This window comes from Tenrec ecaudatus, chromosome 16 (assembly GCF_050624435.1).
Source record: "Tenrec ecaudatus isolate mTenEca1 chromosome 16, mTenEca1.hap1, whole genome shotgun sequence".
In the NCBI taxonomy this organism is placed as follows: domain Eukaryota; kingdom Metazoa; phylum Chordata; class Mammalia; order Afrosoricida; family Tenrecidae; genus Tenrec; species Tenrec ecaudatus.
Window position 1 is genome coordinate 45,900,678 of NC_134545.1, and position 12,829 is coordinate 45,913,506.

General features: G+C 43.4%; 1 protein-coding gene across 3 annotated transcripts in view; it reads left to right on the forward strand.

The window, feature by feature from the left end:
• USP54 (ubiquitin specific peptidase 54) overlaps positions 1 to 12,532 on the forward strand; it is a 162,367-nt gene extending 149,835 nt beyond the window's left edge. For all 3 annotated transcript variants that reach the window (XM_075534034.1, XM_075534036.1, XM_075534035.1), the window contains 4 exons: positions 742 to 2,114; positions 3,852 to 3,970; positions 9,440 to 9,626; positions 11,204 to 12,532. In XM_075534034.1, the coding sequence (XP_075390149.1) occupies positions 742 to 2,114; positions 3,852 to 3,970; positions 9,440 to 9,626; positions 11,204 to 11,760 (2,236 nt within the window). In that variant the 3' untranslated portion in view covers positions 11,761 to 12,532. The remainder of the gene's footprint in view (positions 1 to 741; positions 2,115 to 3,851; positions 3,971 to 9,439; positions 9,627 to 11,203) is intronic.
• Positions 12,533 to 12,829: the final 297 nt, after the last annotated feature.

Below are 12,829 nucleotides of genomic sequence, written 5' to 3' on the forward strand. Positions count from 1 at the left end.
GTATATAGGAGCAATTGAAGTTTTGTTTAAATGTTGGTGACACTGCATTTTTTAAGTCAGAAATAAAAAGCAATTACTAAGAAATCAACTAAACAATTAATCTCTACTCTCATTCTTAAATCTCAAGAGAGTCATAGTACATTATTTTGGGGAACATTTCAGTGACTAATATTACCAAATCAGTTTATGAAAACAATTGAGATGACTATTTCCATCTAATCCCCTCAGTCCAAATCACTCTTGCCCTGTAGGTGAGGCCTCTTGGTTCCTTGGTCAGGGCAACCCTTCCAAACCCCACCTAAGACTTCCCACTCACAAGAGCATCCTGGAGTTTTCTGTCCTGTTTGAGTGATGTCCAGGCTTTGCTTCTCTTCCATGTCATCTGTATGTGGGACTAGCAACTTTTGTTTTTAATTTTTAAGTACAGGAGAATGTGATAGGAATGGAACCTTACAGTCCTGAGGAGTCTACTTTTTACTGTTTGCAATTTTTGTGAAACTGTTTAATAAAAGAGAGGCTTAATCTTATTTTTTATCTGGGTGTAAGCTGACCATGTGCCTTCTCTTGTGAACTTTTGAACTGTTGACTGTTTTTGTGCTTATCTCTCTGTTTGCTTTCACTGTTTCTTCTGTAGATAGCTAGATATTGGATTGGAGTGGACAGAGTTTTAAAAAAAAAATATTTTTTAAGCATTCTTGTCAACCCAGGCAGTTCTTGACGGACTCTTTTCTTTTATTTCAGTGAACAACCTATCCCGCTCCAAGTACTGTTGAGCCGGGAGGCCCCGCTGGCACCTTGCACGGACGCAGACATGGGGGCCAGCTCTTTCTTCCGCTCATCTACTCCTTGCCACGAGTCACACTCATCACCATCCCCCAAGGCTCCTGCCCCGTCTGCCCCACAGCACAGCTCCTCTGACAGCTCTGCCTCGAGCCTTCTGATTGTGGTGGAGGCAGATAGTGCTGACCCCTCCGCATTCCATAGGCACAGTCTCCCTAAACCACCAGGGAGGACTGCAAAGAATCCGCATCACACCCCAGAATGTAAACTGCAAGGCTACAGGGGTGCCAACGGCAGTTGCAGCAGGCTCCCCTCACAGGAAGGAAGAGGAATTGCTCAAGAACAACTTTTCCAAGAAAAGAGAGATCCTGCTGACATCCCCCTGGTGTTGCCTTGGTCACACCCAGCTGGAACAACCCCTTCTGAAAGAGGTGGGGCACATAGCCCCAGCTGTAGTCCTTCAAGTTCATCAGCTCAGCCAAGTCTTCCCCCGCACAGGGACGGCCATCTCATCAGGCTTACTGCTTCCCCGTCTGTGCTTCCCTCTCCTGATCCTGTGCAGAACACTAACCAATGCCTCCAAGCCAAAAGCCCCCAAACTTCATTGACTTCAAAAGTGGAGGGAGGCAGTGAGGACCCCTATAGGTCAGAGTTTCCCAACACAAAGGGGCTTGTCCGCTCTCTGGCAGAGCAGTTCCAGAGGATGCAAGGTCCCTCTGCAAAGGATGATAGAAGTTCCCAGGATAGAAGTTTGCCAAGTAATCTGAGGAAGAACTCCTCCCTTTCTGACTGTACGTCTCCTTTCCCACAGGATCAAGGGAAAAGTCATAGGCTTTGGGCGAAACCGCCACCTTCTCTGGATGGTAGGGATAGAGTTCCTTCTCGGGAAAAGCCTACTAGTCATCTGGCTGTGAACTTTGGGTTGCCTAATGGGGAAACTTCTTGGAGAGAACAGTCTGGGTTTGTAGAGCCAGAAAAATACAAAGGGCAGCCATTCCAAGTGAGAGACGATCGACCCAAGGAGCTGGGCGGTAGCATTGATGGGGGGACTGCCTGGCCTTGGGATTCCTGGGTTAATGCCACAAGGCTCTATGATTCTCAGCTCAACTATGGGGTCTCTGGGCCAGACGTGAAGTCTTCTCCCCTTACTCCCCATACCTGCGTCACCTATCCCGAAAGAAACCACATCCTTCTGCATCCACATTGGAACCAAGACACAGAGCAGGAGACCTCAGAATTGGAGTCTCTCTACCAGGCCAGTCTTCAGGCTTCTCAAGCTAGCTGTTCTAAGTGGGGGCAGCAGGATGTGTCCTGGGACACAGTTAGCCAAACAGGTAAGCCAAGCATGAGCAAGGGGTCTCTAAAAGGTGAAAGCAGAAGGGCAAAATTAGTAGGGAGTGGAGGTGGTGGTGGTGGTGGTGGTGGTCTGCCAAGTAATAGCCTTAGCTCCTCATTCAGTCTTGGCCAATGAAGCATCACTGGAATAGCCTTGAATTTGTAAAATGTGGGTGTACTGAAATGATAACCAGAATGGGGAAACGCACATATCAGTGACCTGTTAGAAATGTAATCTCTTTCTCAGGAAATAAGGGGAGTGTACATGTTGCTTAAAAACCAAATCTCTTGACTAACAGGATCCAGCTTGAGACAGCAGCCGCCGTGCCTCTCCACAGCCCTGTGCAGTCATCCACATCAGGCTCCTAAAAGGGCTCACTATACTTTTCTTCTATTTTAAAAATAAATGATTGTAAATTGGGTGAAGGTTTATGGAGCAGATAATCTTTTTTTGTTGTTGCAGATAATCATTTTTATACTTAACAGTTTCTACACTTTATTTAAGCTCATTCTTTGCAATCCCCTTGTGTTAGTCTGGGTACTTTAGCGAAACAAACCCACAGAAACTCATGTATAAGAGTTTTATATAAAGGTTAAGTGCGCATCAAGAAAACATCCCGACCCAGTGCTGCCCAAGCCCACAAGTCCAACATTAACCCATATGTCCGACACCAATCCACAAAGTCCTCCTCCATCTCACACAACACACACTATACTACCGACTGCAGGAGGAAAGCCGAGTCAGTGAATGTGTAAGCATCTCAGTGCTGGCAGGGGTCTCCACACGGGTGCTCCAGCACCCAGGGCTCCAATGGGGCAGGTCCATGGGACTTCTCCTTAGGGATGTCTTGCAGAAAGTGAGCCTTGCCAGCTGAAGCAGGGAACTGGCTAAGGCAACTGTACCCTGGTCCGACCATCAGATGGCAAGAGACCCGAGAACTAGAAAGGTGAAACTCACTGAGCCATTTATGCCCCCTGCCCTTCAATTAACCCCACGTGTGTTTATCGACCAGGTTGGCACAATAAACTAACTACCTCACCCCTCAATGTAACATTATTTATTCCACTTCCTCCCCATTTATTTCCTGTTTCCATTCATGCTTCTTTCCTAACCATTCTGAACTTTGTCCTGGGGTAACTGTTGCCCTTTGAATTGCAAATGGCTATCTAAAGTGTAGTCCCTCACTAGTGTTATTATTCCCCCTATAGTCCTGCCTATTGTTTGGCTAAAATTTGAGCCACAAGGGTGAGTTCATTTCTAGTTTATTTCACCTGAAGGGTGACTAAGGGCCATGGTCTCAGGGATTCCACGGATTCTCCATGAGGCTTGTAAGGCTGGTATAGTTTATGATTTTGAGGTCCGCATTGGTAGTGATACACTGGGAAACTTCCAGTTCTGGTTTCAGAGTCGTGGAGGCTGATTCTTATATGGCCCACTAGTCCATTGAACTAATTATTTCTATATGTCTTTGATTTTTATCACTCCTATCCCCAGGCAGGGTTAGACTAATAGCTTAAAACTTAGATGGCTGCTCGTGAGCTTTTAAGACCCCAGTTTTACTTCCCAAAGTAGGATGTAGAACATTGTCTTTTTGGACTGTATTATGCCACTTGACTTTTTGTGTCTCACAAGATCATGATCCTGAGACACAAGGCTCAGGATAAGAACGCATGCGTTTGTTCGCCATGCTCAGGACAAGTAGTAGTTTAAATTTGCAATTATTTTTCCTTTTCAGGCACTGCAGATGGCATGGGGAGGAGGCTGCACTCGGCGCCTGGCCTTGCTCTCTCAAAGACCCCAACAGCAGGAGTGGAATACAGTGTCTGTGAAACCAGCACAGTGGGAGCTTCTCAGGTAGCAGCCTCATATGCTATGTCTGGGCATGTTTTTTGGGAAAAGAAACGTGAAGACAAGTGAGTGGTTGGGTTAGTGATAAGACAGGCATAGTTATGGGATGTGTGTGCATATGTACTTAAGTGTGTGTCAGAATAAAAGTGTCTGTGATTGGGCTTAAGAACCCCTATGGCACTGTAGTTAAGTTCTTGGCTGTTAAGCAAAAGGTCGGTGGTTCACACCCACTAGGCCACTCTATGAGAAAAAAGATGTGGCTGTCTGGTTGCACAAAGATAGCAGCCTTGGAAAACGTATGAGGCAATTCTCATCTGTCCTGTAGGGCCACTATTAGTTGGAATTGACTCACTGGCAGTGGTCTTGGTTTTTGGTTTGGGTGATTAGGTTTATTTTCAAACATATCTGATTCGCATCTTTACTGAGTCTTCCTCTATTGTCATCCATGCACCTGGGGACAGAATCTGTTGGAAAGTCTGAGGCCTGGTATTCTGTGCCTGCCTGTATGTGTCTGTGTCTGAAGGCTGTACATTGCCAAGGCCCTAGCAGGGAGTTGGGTGACAAACGGTACTGTGCTACACTCACTTTTCCTGTACCTCACGCAGTCTCGGGCACTGCTGTTTCAGAAAACGAAAAGGCTCCAGTCTTCCTCGTTTTGAAAGTAGTATCAGGTTCATCTGTTTAGAGCATCTCCCTTCCCTGGTTAGGCCAAAATAAAAATGCAGGCAAGGGAGCTATGAGAAAATGAAAGTTGTAATTTGAGGAAAAGCCATGCACATTCGGCAACAATGAGGACACTTTGCCATTACTTTATTGGCACACATCCAGTTGGAGCCCAGAGTCATGCCCCTTCTTTGTTGCAGTTCTGGAAGAGTGTGCTCAAGTGTTCTCCAGGTGGAAAGAGTCACAGGTATCTTGAGAGGAGTTTCTGAGAAGCAAAAATTATTTTGGTAAACAAATCAAAGGAAGGAAGGAAGGAAGGATGCGGTGAAGTATTGTTTTGCTTTTGCTTCTCTAGCACAGTACGTGATTGAGCGAGGTCCAGTGTGCTTTCAGGTTAAAGGAAAGCAAGTGATTGGTGAGACCAGGAAAAGTATTTAAGATCCTCCGCCATGTAACTTTTCACGTGGAAGATGGCTGGCTGACAGGTAGGTAGATAGTCTGACAGATGGGGAGTTAGCTAGTCGTCAGTGAGTCAATGCCAACTCCGTGATCTTATATGTACAACAGAACACAACATAGCCCAGTCTTGTGTCATTCTCACCATGTTTGAGCTTGTCATGGAGGTGATTGTGCCAAGCCTCAGTGTGGATCTCCCTTGTCCTCACTGATCTTAAATTTTACTGAACGGGATTTCTTCCACTAGTGATCCTTCCTGATGATGTGTCCAGAGCAAGTGAATCAGACAATGTTCTGTCTTTATCGACAGGTTTAGGTTACCACTGACTAATTTTTGTAAGTAGATTGCCTGTCCTTTCTTCCTAGTCTGCCTTAGTCCAGAAACCGTACTGAAACCTCTTCACCATAGATGACTTTGGTGCAATTTAAAGTATCACGGTTTAACTTTCAGCATCACAGCAAAACACAAGCCTCCACAGTACAATTGCTCGTTTTACTAATTGCTCTGTACATGGAAAGGACAAGGAAATACAAGCCAGCAGAGAACAACTAACTTAAATACTGCCAGTGACTAGGTTTAGAGGGAGTTGGATCTTTTAAGAATTTCACATACTTGCCTAAGGCAGTTGATTTTTTCCCCCTGTTTTTGTTGTTGTTGTTTTTTTGCCTACCAGGTCAGTTGAATAACAATTTAAAAACAAGTCGTAAATATATTACACAAAAGAATATACAATGGGCTGATTCCCTTTTGGACACTGGGTCCCTGCTGCACCGGGCAGCGGAGGGAGGAAGCCCTAGCTCGAGCTAGCAAATAAACTCCTTTTGCCGCTTTTGCATCTCAACTGGTCCTATTCTTCCATGCGCCCAAGTGCATATAAAAATTCTTAACCACGGAGTTGATTATATGTGCAACAGTATTACGTAAAAAATATTGAAATTGTGTGAGAATGACCAAGATGCAACACAGAGAAATGAGCACATGCTGTTGGAGAAATGGAACCGATAGACTTGTTGGAGTCTGGATTGCCATGAACTTCACATTTTGAAAACAGTAACATCTGTGCAGTGTAATGATATGCCTGCACAAGGGCAACAGTGCCGCCCTTCTTCCCCACGCCCCCAGAGCCTCACTGCATTGAACCGCACTTGGGCACAGCCTACTTTACAGCTGCATTTCTTTCACTCATCTGCCATATTATAGTTCCCATATTTACACCGTAAGATCATTGAACTCGGAATCTGTTTCTGACCCATTTTTTCTATCAACTATTATACATAAAACAGTACTCAGTCCACAGAATTATCATGTAATGAGTTCATATAGACATATGGGAAATATTCTCCCCTTGTGCAAAGAAAAAAAAGTTCACCAGATAAGTATGCTAAATTAACATGAATGATGTGACCATGTAAGAAAATAAAATTTTTGAATAGAAATTTTAAAAAAAAGAATATACAATGAAAAAAATAAAAACAAGGATATACACTGAGATTATGTCTCTGTTCTTCAGTCTAGTTTCCCTCCCCAGAGACCCTCATTTTTTCCAAGTTATTATTCATAAACTCCTAAATAACTCTGGACAGCCTGTCATTTCGCTTTGAAAAATGTAGTCTCTCCTGTCCTGCCCAGTGTTTATCCTCAAATACTTTCAATGAGTTTGATAACAAAATGCTATTTTTCTAAGAACATTGATTTCCTTTTCATTTTTTTCTGCATTCTTCATTTTTTAAACGCTTATTGAGCGTATGTATGAGGTGCTTGGGATATAGTGATGAGTGAGCTGGAGATAGTTCCAGCTCATGAGAGGGGCTTATCTACCAGTAGATACCAGTAGGAAAACAGAAAAACATACTAGTAACATAATATAATGAGGATTTTATTTACAGGAGCATAATAGAAGCTAGATCTAAACCAGGCTTTGGGGATTAGAGGAGGCTTTCTGGAGTAGCAGAAAGACTATGGCAGGTAAAGGAACCAGCTTCTATAAAGTCCAGAAGCCAATATTAACTGGGGCAAAAGAAATTCATTTGGTATGGCAGAATTAGATAGTATTGTGAAGGGAGATGTTGGACACAGTTGGCAAGTGAGACTGGAAAAAATACAAATAAGGTCAAATCATGATCCTTAGAGAGTGGTGTAAGTCATAATTGGGAGTTAGGGGGGCAATAAAGAGAAGTAGAAATATTAGAGAGCCAATTTGGAGGTAAAAAAATCAGTGGGACTTGATGACTGCCTGCCTGCATATGGGGATGATGGGGAGCGGAGAATCAAGGATTATGTCTAAATTTACAGGTTGATGATACTTTGAATTGAAAAAGAAAGCATAGTAGATAGAATGTATTTGAAGGAAGAGATGAAGTCAATTGTATTAAGCTTGAGTGGTGATATCTGATTGACATTTAGATGTGAAACATGTGAATTGGAAATTGAGATTTAGAAATCATAGCCATGGAAAAGAATAGAGCAAAAGGAAGAGAGAATATCAGCTTTAAAGGGGTTCTTCTCCTGAAGTGCCCTAGTAGGAAACAGAAGAATTGGGCATAGGAGGAAAGAAGTGGGGCTTGGAATGTGTGATATGATGGGTATCAAGGGTAGAGTGTTTCAAGAAGAACAAGTGGTGGTTAGTTCTGTTGAGAAGCTAAGTTCCTGGTCTTTACATTATAAGATACAGCCGTCTGTTTATGTGCCTATTACATACCAAGCCGTGGTAGGTGATATGAGCATACATTGAACTGGCTGTTCTCGGACTAAAGTAAATAAGAAATGTATTCTTCTAGTGGAGAGAGATCATAAAAAAATAAACCAATAGTATAGTCCCAAAGAACAAGTGTAATGGAGAAGAATAAAACAAGGCAAAGGGACAGAAAGAGATTGTAGTGGGTATACTCTAGGCTGTTAGATAGTGTGGCAAGGGAAATAATCTCTAAGAAACTTAACATTTGATCAGATACCTCAGTAATACAAGGTGTGAACTATAAGAAGAAATAAAATATAAAGGCCCTGGGGCAAGAATGAGTTAGATGTGTTTGAGGAACATTAAGAAGGTTGAGTGGTGTGCTAAAGACACAAGAATGATGGGAAATAAAATGAGAAAAGTCAGCAGGGCCGGGTCACCTAGAACCGTACGAGTTGGTAAACAGGTAGAAGACTGGAAAGAAGAGGATAAGATTGGAAGTTACCACAGTGGTCCAGGTAAATTGAAAAAAAAAATCATAGGTAGAGCGTTTTCCGCCATCTTTCCTTGCCATCATAAAGGTGCACATGCGTGTCCTGGCCAACACTCTCAAGAGCAAGAAGTGAGGCAAGCATCAGCTCTTCTCAGACCATGCTCCAGAGTCATTGTTGGGTTTCTAACTGTGATGGGGAAGCCTGGCAAATTTGAAATCGTAGCTGGTCACAGAGCTGGGAAAGTTGTAGTGAACCTCATGGGCAGGTTAAACAAGTGCGGAGTCATCAGCCAAATTTGATGTGCAGCTCAAAGATCTAGAAAAGTGGCAGAATAATCTGCTCCCTTCTTGCCAGTTGGTTTCATCATGCTGACGACCTCATCCGACCATGAGGAAGCCAGGCGAAAACACACGGGAGGAAAAATCCTGGGCTTCTTTTTCTAGGGATGTAAGTAATACATCTAAACAAGTCAAACACCTTGTGGACCCAATAAATAAATAAACAAAACACTGGTAGAAATGCCTGTACTTGGCAAAGGCACTAATGAAATTATAGATGGGAAGTGGGCAAACAAAGGCAAGGCAAACATTTGAATCTGAGTGACTTAGGAAAACATGGTACCAGAAGAAATTTAGAAGTTTAATGGTTCAGTGTTGGACACTTTATATTCCAGACATTGAAGAGGTTATTTCTGATACTTTATCCCAAAAGAAAATTGCTGGCAGAGTAGACATAGCAGACAGAAGCATCATGAGTACATATTTGACAAGCAAGAAAGGAGGTTGCTATGTAGCAAGAGGCAGGAAGAATATAGAATGGATTCATTCTGGTATTCTGATTCTTTCTATGTGTATTAAAGACAAAAACAAAAAAATGTTTATCTTGGAGCAGTTCTACTGTTAGCATTACGGGGGTTGCTGCATATGCGGATGATGAGGTTGGGAAGGCGAGGGCTGGAGGCAGATTCTGGTTAAGAGAAGAGGATCTGAAGTTTGTGCTCTCTGGTTCATGGTGATTAGGGTGGTTCCTAAAGGAGCTGAGTAAATGGAATGGCTCTGCAGAACAGTGGCATGTCTGTGCTCCTTACCTCAATTTCCCTGCTTGCCTCACTGTGTTTACCCAACCATATCCTGCTGTGTGTTAACCCTCACCTCTGTGTTTTTGTTTTTGTCTTTCCTCATTATAAGGAATCATCAAACATGTGGAAAAAACCTTTGGAATCTGGGCATCGTTGTTCCAGCTCCTCTTCTCTCTCTGTCATCCATGACCCTCCTGTGTTTCTCCTTGATCCCCAGCTGTATCCTCCCCGACCACAGTACCTGCCCCCAGATGTCCTGATGCTCACCATGGCAGGGGAACCCCATAGAGCCTCAGGTAACTCCTCCCAAATTTAATGTTATATGCTGGAACATGATCTCTTTCCAAGAGGTGAGGAGTAGTCTTCAAGGCGGGTGGTATGGGATATGAATTAGTGCTTTAAGATCAAATACTGAGCATAAGTTACCAAACCCCCCTTTTTAGGGGGGAAATTTACTTAGTGCCTCCTGACCATTCAATTAAAAAGGTATAGGCTTGTATAGTAGCCTATAATCTAGGGTAGAGTCCAGCCTATAATCTAGGATAGAGTGTAGGTATCTGCTTTTGCAGCTCCCCCTGGATCGTTGTAGCATTGCCTCTTTTATGGAAACACTGACCTAGATGAATAGTAGGATCACTTATTGGGCAACATGGTCCTTATACCAAGGGTCTAAATTACTAGTGACCTCCAGAATCGGACGAATCCATAAAAATGCATTGCTTCAGTCATGATAGAATAAGCATTTTCAATGGCTGAGGGTAGTTAATACCCAGTTTTTATAAGATTCCCTAAAACAAAAATGTGTCAGCCAGTTTTCTGTCCTTCTGGCCCCTATGTCTTATTTGGGAGGAAGTCTAGAACAAGGAGTGAATAGGAAACAGGAAAACTTTGTACATGGAATACCGATGCTGTATGCATAGATCCTCCATAGCAAAATGTTCTTTGCCTTCACATGGGCTATTAATAAAATGGGATGTAATCTATAGTTTAAGGCAGCGATTCTCAGTACAAGAAAGGGGATGTTTAGAACAGAAGCTAGAATAATACTATTGATATTTATCTAAATTTTATGGAGCTTTAGGTAAAGGGGCCTTTAGGATATGTGGACTTCTTATTAATCATAGGAGCAACCAAGCACTCTGCTTTCTTGACCAGTTGGTAAGGACACCATTACCCAATCAGGTAGCATTGATTACAGCCTGTTCTCTAATGCATGCTACAGTGAAAACAGAAGATAAAGAGTCTTTCTGTTCTCCAAGGGCCCAGAGTTTAAATCATCAGAATATACATCCAAGTGCACAGTGCAGATGTAGCTAGGTCATAAAATAAAGGAAGCATTTTAAAAGGCATGATTAATAAGTTAGTTTTTTTAAGAAGGGGGACTGCATGTATAGAAAAGGCATTCTTGCTTGTGCATGTGGGAGGAGTAGTATAAACAAACTCAGAGATCTCTGAGCATGATCCAGAATGTAAGCAGAGACCGCTTAATTGGAGAGAAGGCACTATGTTAAAAAAGGCTGAGTGGTCATTTGGAGTGGTGGCTTTAGGAGTAGTTATTAGAACTGCATAATTTGCTGTATTAAAGAGCCGTGTGTGTGTGTGTGTGTGTGTGTGTGTTGTAGAGGAAAGATAGTGAATTGAATTGAAATAGAAGTAGGACAACTATATAGGCCACTATTTTCATTTGTCCATGTTGACTTTGATTGCTATTAAGAATTTTAAAAAATGGAAAGTAAAGCTAGCTTTCTTCTTTCCTTTATGAATGTGGTCTTGGAGGGGTGGGGAGTTAGGAGCAACAGCCAGGAATGGTCTGCTGGAAAGGTGAATGACTTTGTGATTATGCTTAGTCTTTGGGTTTCTTTCCTCTCTCCAGGAACTTCGAAGAATATCCAACAGTTTCTGGCTGTGTGTGACAGGGGTGAAACTTCCGAAGGGATCAAGTACACAGAAAGGACTTTGAATTACCGGAGTCTCCCCCATCGTTCCAGGACAGATTCTTCTTGGGGACCCTGTTCAGAGACTAACCAGCATATTGGGGGCAGATTTCTGACCAATCCAGGGTGCCAGCCTCCACTAACTCATACTGCCACACTACCAGAAAGATGCCAGGGACATGGGGTTCCTTATGCTCCCACCTCAGGGGATCTTTTCCTCTCACCCTCCCACCCTCCCATTGTTCACCATGTGTCTTCAGTATCCAACAGCCGTCAGGCACCCGTGAGATCAGGATGGAATTCAAGCCTTACACTGCAGTCCAGAGCTCCTGGTCCTCGAAGAGTAGATATGCCCCCAGAGGATGACTGGAGGCAAAACAGTTATGCCTCTCAATATGGGCCCAGGAGGACTGGGGATGGGCTTCTGTTGTTTTCCACAGATGCCTCCAGAAAAGAACAGCTCAGGGCCAGAGCCCTACAGCACAGCAGGTGGTAAGGGCCAGGCTTTCCTTTCCTGGAACCATACCCATCTCTAGAAAACAATACTGTGGGCAGACTGGTAGCCTACATCCCTGCCCTGTCACGTTTGTGCCAGTCTCATCTCAGCATAGAGCTGGCCATTTTCCCTAGGGATGCCAGGGATTTCTAAGGAGACTTGGCTATTTGAGAGGAAATACTTGAGGTTCCAATTTCCATTCAGTTAGCAAAAGGAAGCAGCAGCTATTTAGGGCTTTGTTTGAGTCACTTTCAGATGAATCCATAATACTACTGTGGACACTAGCCATTCCTTATCTTACGGTCACCGTTTTACTCCTGGATACTCATAATGTGTCCATTTCCACTTGAGCGCTCATGCTCTATTTGCTACTGTAGGCCCAATGTTTACTCTATTTGATCTACCCATGTCTGTTACTTGACCCTTGTTTTTCCTGGCCCTATCCTTGAAGGAACATGTGGTAGCCCTGTGGTCATGGTTCTGACAAAAATCATCTGGACAGCCCATCTGCCCAGGTCGTATGGTGTGGTCTGTCACCCTTCTATATGTCCCCAAATGTTAGCCTAGAATGTGGAGCTACCCGCAGAAGTTCAACTTTCTGATCAGATGGAGTCAGGCACACTAACACATCCTCCTGTCCTCAGCAGCAGAGCCATTGCTGCTATTTGCTTAGTTGCCATTGTAAACTCTCAAAGTCAGCTGAACTATTTTAGGGCCAAACATACTGTTTTTGTAAAGTATTTTTCATTAATAAATCTATAAGATAGTTCTATTTAAACCCTTGTTCTTCCCTTTTGTATGTTCTTGCTGTTTTGTGTTGGGCTGGGGAGGGCTAAGCAAGTGAAAAATACCAATACTCAATGGCCCCAAATGCAGCTCCCAAACAGCAAGCTCTGACACAAACAGAAACCCTTGTTGAGCGCGCACAGGTGAGGACTTGAAGCATATAAGGGAGTCAGTGGCCCTCAAAATGAGGCAACTTGCTTTCCTTGCTATGACTGCTGCTAGCATGTTTTCTATTGCTTTCCAACTAGAGGTACTAGCATCACAATTCTCCCTTCGGCCCTCC